At 53.5% G+C, this 3,777-nt stretch overlaps 1 protein-coding gene across 3 annotated transcripts; it reads right to left on the bottom strand.

The window, feature by feature from the left end:
• Positions 1-870: 870 nt before the first annotated feature.
• LOC125548570 (8-amino-7-oxononanoate synthase-like) lies at positions 871-3,534 on the bottom strand. 3 transcript variants are annotated; one of them, XR_007301124.1, is made up of 10 exons: positions 3,265-3,534; positions 3,026-3,141; positions 2,820-2,927; positions 2,491-2,729; positions 2,335-2,376; positions 2,106-2,193; positions 1,886-2,019; positions 1,574-1,662; positions 1,324-1,488; positions 871-1,222 (listed from the first exon to the last, which is right to left on the bottom strand). XR_007301124.1 is itself a non-coding variant. In XM_048712140.1 (10 exons), the coding sequence occupies exons 1-10, from the start codon at positions 3,464-3,466 to the stop codon at positions 1,063-1,065; spliced, it is 1,329 nt and encodes a 442-aa protein (XP_048568097.1). In that variant the 5' UTR covers positions 3,467-3,534; the 3' UTR covers positions 871-1,062. The 3 variants fall into 3 exon arrangements, 2 of the variants coding, with proteins under 2 accessions (XP_048568097.1, XP_048568096.1); XM_048712140.1 differs by having other exon boundaries at positions 1,324-1,474; XM_048712139.1 differs by having other exon boundaries at positions 1,324-1,474; positions 2,491-2,927.
• Between the last annotated feature and the right edge of the window lie 243 nt (positions 3,535-3,777).

Raw genomic sequence — 3,777 nt, 5'->3', positions numbered from 1 at the left:
CTTCGACAGAAGTAGAGCCCGGACGACGAGGAGATGACGCAAAGGCCGACACGGTCCGACCGCAAATGAGCCGACGCCGGAGAAAAGCCAGCCGTCGCCGCGGGCAGAGCCGCCGAACCACCGTGTAGCCACCGCGCCGCCGGACGGTCGCCGCTGGACCATACAACACCGCGGCCGCCCATGGCCGGAGCAGCAACCAAGACGGGTCACTGCCCCACCCTGCGCCGCCCGCTGGAATCCAGCCATGAGACCAGGCCGGGCACGCGACCACCCGAAGCCTTAGCTCCACCGCCACCATCCGCCCCCAAAGAACCAACCGGAGCTGGAGAAGACCGACAGAGGTCCTCCCGAGCCGCCCGCAGCCCACCGACGCCCAGATCTGGTCCAGGACGCGGCCACGGGCACGCAGCCGGCATGTTGCAGGCTGCAGCCGCCAGGACGCCGACCGGAGCCACCGCCACAGCGCCGCCAGGCCCCACGTGCGCCTGACGCCTCCGACGGGCGGGCCACCCCGCGTCGCCCAGATCCGAGCGGAGGAGGAAGAAGCCCCCGCCGCCAGCCACCGCAGGGGCTTTGCCCTGGCGGATCTGGCCGCCGGCGGCGGGGGGGGGGGGGGGGGGGGGGGGGGGGGGGGGGGGGGGGGGGGGGGGGGGGGGTGGGGGGGGGGGGTTAGAGGCGGGGGGACGGCGGCGCCACCGGGGTGGCGGCGCAGAGGTGAGAGGGGGAGGAGGCAAGACAACTTGATAATCAACCAATAGTAGCCAATATTTGGCACAACACCAAACATTGGTAAGCCAATTTTGGGCATCAAACCAATTATATCACCCCGTGTTACACAATACACATAATTCGAATAGCATAAAACATATATAGTGGTGACACGATTATATCTTTATTATATCATGAATAGTGGTCCGTTGCTTATAATTATAATCTTGAAACTGAAGCGCAACCCTGCTCAGCATGTTGAGCCGGGAGCCAGGGAGCGAGCGCGTCAACAAGCCTTCTGATGTCATCCGAGGTATGAGCTGAGCTAAGAGTAATTCGCAACCTACCAGTAGTTCAACAATCAGTCAATTTCTCTTGAAATAGACTCTGCCTATCTGGTTCACATACAGTATATTTGCCAAGGGAAAAAGGCGAAATTTGAAACCCGCTTGAGTTGGGTGGCACCACGGGCGGTCTGATTGGCTGGACGAGAAATCCAGATCTCAGAAGATGCCTGCATGGAGTTTCAAACACGGGAAGCATGATCGAAAAACATGAAGCGGAGCACACATCGATGAAGGCAAATGGTAGGAAAACATCGGCGGGAGATGGAACCTGTGAGCCTTGACCGCCGCCTCCTCGCTTCCGACGAGGATGACGATGATGGGGCTGGTTACCTTGAGTTTGGTCAGAGAAGCGAAATACTGCACGTGCTCCCAGATGACCGACCTTCGCCATCTCTCCTTCCTCGAGACGTGGATTGCAGCTGAATCATGGTTGCTATTCTCTCATGTTAAAAGGAAAACTGATGGTGGATGCTCAGTTCAGTTGAGTTCAGTAAGCATGGAAAATCGGCAAACAGTACCATGCACAGAAGCAACCACGGGCACCGGCAAGGCTGTCGAAAATATGAATGAGCGGCCTCGCGATAGAATCAGCCTCTTCCATCTAGTGCTGCCCGATCACCACAATGCAAACAGTTAGTCGTAAGGCTCAGACCATAAGAGTCGGGTCTAGATAAATAATTTTGAGAAAATCGGGTGTCAGTTACAATCCTAATTTTGCAGTTGTATGGCATAACCTAATTTGCAGCATTACTCTTGGTGACGATAAGCATGTTTCCTATCCATCTGTACACAACGTGCTTAAAGAGTACAGTATAGATAACATATATTACCTGCATGCTATGAAACCACCCTGGCAACCGACTCCCTTGCTTAAGGAGCCAACACATATGTCAATGTCATCTTCACATCCAAACAGCTCAGGTATGCCACCACCGTTCTCGCCGCAAAGAAGCGTTCCATGTGCCTTGAAAACGCAATAGTGATAACCATTATTTGTCAATAGAAAGATTGGAAAAATTTAAGAACCGAGAGGATAAAATGAATACTAACATCATCGACGACCAACAAAAATCCATATTTGTTGCGTAATTTGACTAGTTGAGGCAACGGAGCAAAATCCCCATCCATGCTGAACAGACTGCGCGCACATTGTAATTAAAAAGATGGCTTAAGTTCAGTAGTACCCTCACAATATGCATGTGTATGAACAAGCAAGAACTAGTAGGTGTAAATACTGACGGAGATATCAACAGTACTTATTCAGTGGCAGGTTACTTGCCTGTCCGTGACAACAACTTTCTTTTCCATCGGGCAACTGGACCTGTACGTAACGATACACAAAATCGAGGCGTGGCTAAATATGTATGTATATATATGTTGCATCTACTGCATACTGCCAGGTGATGGAATTAAAGGAGAGAAGACGCATGCATACAGCAGGAAATCAAGGTGCGACATGTCGCAGTGCTTGTAGACGAAGGCCACTGCTTGGTGCTGCCTCTCCACGAGGCGGATCCCGTCAATGGTGGAGGCATGGTTCAGCGCGTCTGAGAAAATCGCGATCCTCTCATCCTCTGCGGGTTTCCTCCCAGCGGCCAGAAGAGAGCTGATGCTGCCCAGTGCGGTCATCAAGGCCGTGTTTGCGGAGAATCCGGTGGGGCAAAGAAGGCAATCCTGTAGAAGTGACCAAAATCGATCGATGTAAAGGTGAAGAAAACACTTAATAAAACAGCGTAATAATATCTGTTTTGTTTCGTGCTGTACCTCTTTTTTCTGCAGTTTCGCCAGCGACTCCTCGACCAGTTTGTGATAAGTAGTGTACCCGCAGATCAACGAAGAGCCTCTCGGCCCCATGCCATACTCTTGAGCTGCCTGACAAGCATAGCATGCACAAATTAGAGTTGCCAGGCAGGTAGCTTGTTCAGAGTACGTACTGCTATAGTCCTAATAGCAAATGAAATAGTAAGAACCTTGACTGCAGCCTCGCGGACTGCCGGATGCGAGCTGAGGCACATGTAGTCGTTCCCGGAGAAGAGGATCAGCTCCCGGCTCGCCTCGTCGTCTTCTTGGCTGCTCACCTCGCCATCTAACCAGAACAAACGCATGTACGACGTACGTAACCCGTTCATTTAGTATGGTTCGAAGCAAGCAAAAAGTGTGGCATGCATTTTCCTGCACGGCTGAGAGGCAGAGGTATACGGGCACTGACTTGCGGCGAGCCATTGTTGGATGGAGGTGCGGTCGACCTGGATCTCGACGGTGGCGCGGTCCCAGGGGCCCGGTCCGGCGAAGCTGGTTTCGGAGGGCGCCGGCGGCGGCGGCGCGAGGGCGATGAGGCGCGTGTTGAACAGCAGTCTCCGAGCGGCCAGGCTCGCGAGCGCGCCATCCACAAGCGCGTCCCACTGCGCCATTTCGTCTCGTTCCGTCGCTCGGCACGGATGGCGAGGGGGCGTGGATGAGAGGAGAGGCAGGAGGAGACGGACAAAGCTGTATTTGTAGCGTGTATGGTATGGTGCAGTGCGCTAGCTGACACCTTGAGACAGGGTGGAAATTGCATGCATGCAGCATTGGATTGGATCCGAATGGGCGACAGGAGCGCTCTCATATTTCTCTGATTCGGATATGTGATGAATCATGAATGGTCCTATCAATTCGATTGTTGCACTTTGGATATTTGCTTGTAAATAGAAGGGGCTGTCTAATCCGCATTGGTGTGTTTTGT

Source organism: Triticum urartu, chromosome 3 (assembly GCF_003073215.2).
Source record: "Triticum urartu cultivar G1812 chromosome 3, Tu2.1, whole genome shotgun sequence".
Taxonomy (NCBI): domain Eukaryota; kingdom Viridiplantae; phylum Streptophyta; class Magnoliopsida; order Poales; family Poaceae; genus Triticum; species Triticum urartu.
Note: the sequence above shows the minus strand (reverse complement) of the source record. Positions and strands in the feature narration are given on the sequence as shown.

Bases quoted from the DNA above. Each gene is read 5' to 3' on its own strand.
- LOC125548570 (XM_048712139.1), bottom strand. From the start codon at position 3,466: ATGGCGCAGTGGGACGCGCTTGTGGATGGCGCGCTCGCGAGCCTGGCC. The intron at 1,663-1,885 runs GTAATATATGTT...GTGATCGGGCAG, and splicing joins GGTGGTTTCATAGCATGCAG to CACTAGATGGAAGAGGCTGA. The intron at 1,223-1,323 runs GTTCCATCTCCC...AACTCCATGCAG, and splicing joins GCGGCGGTCAAGGCTCACAG to GCATCTTCTGAGATCTGGAT.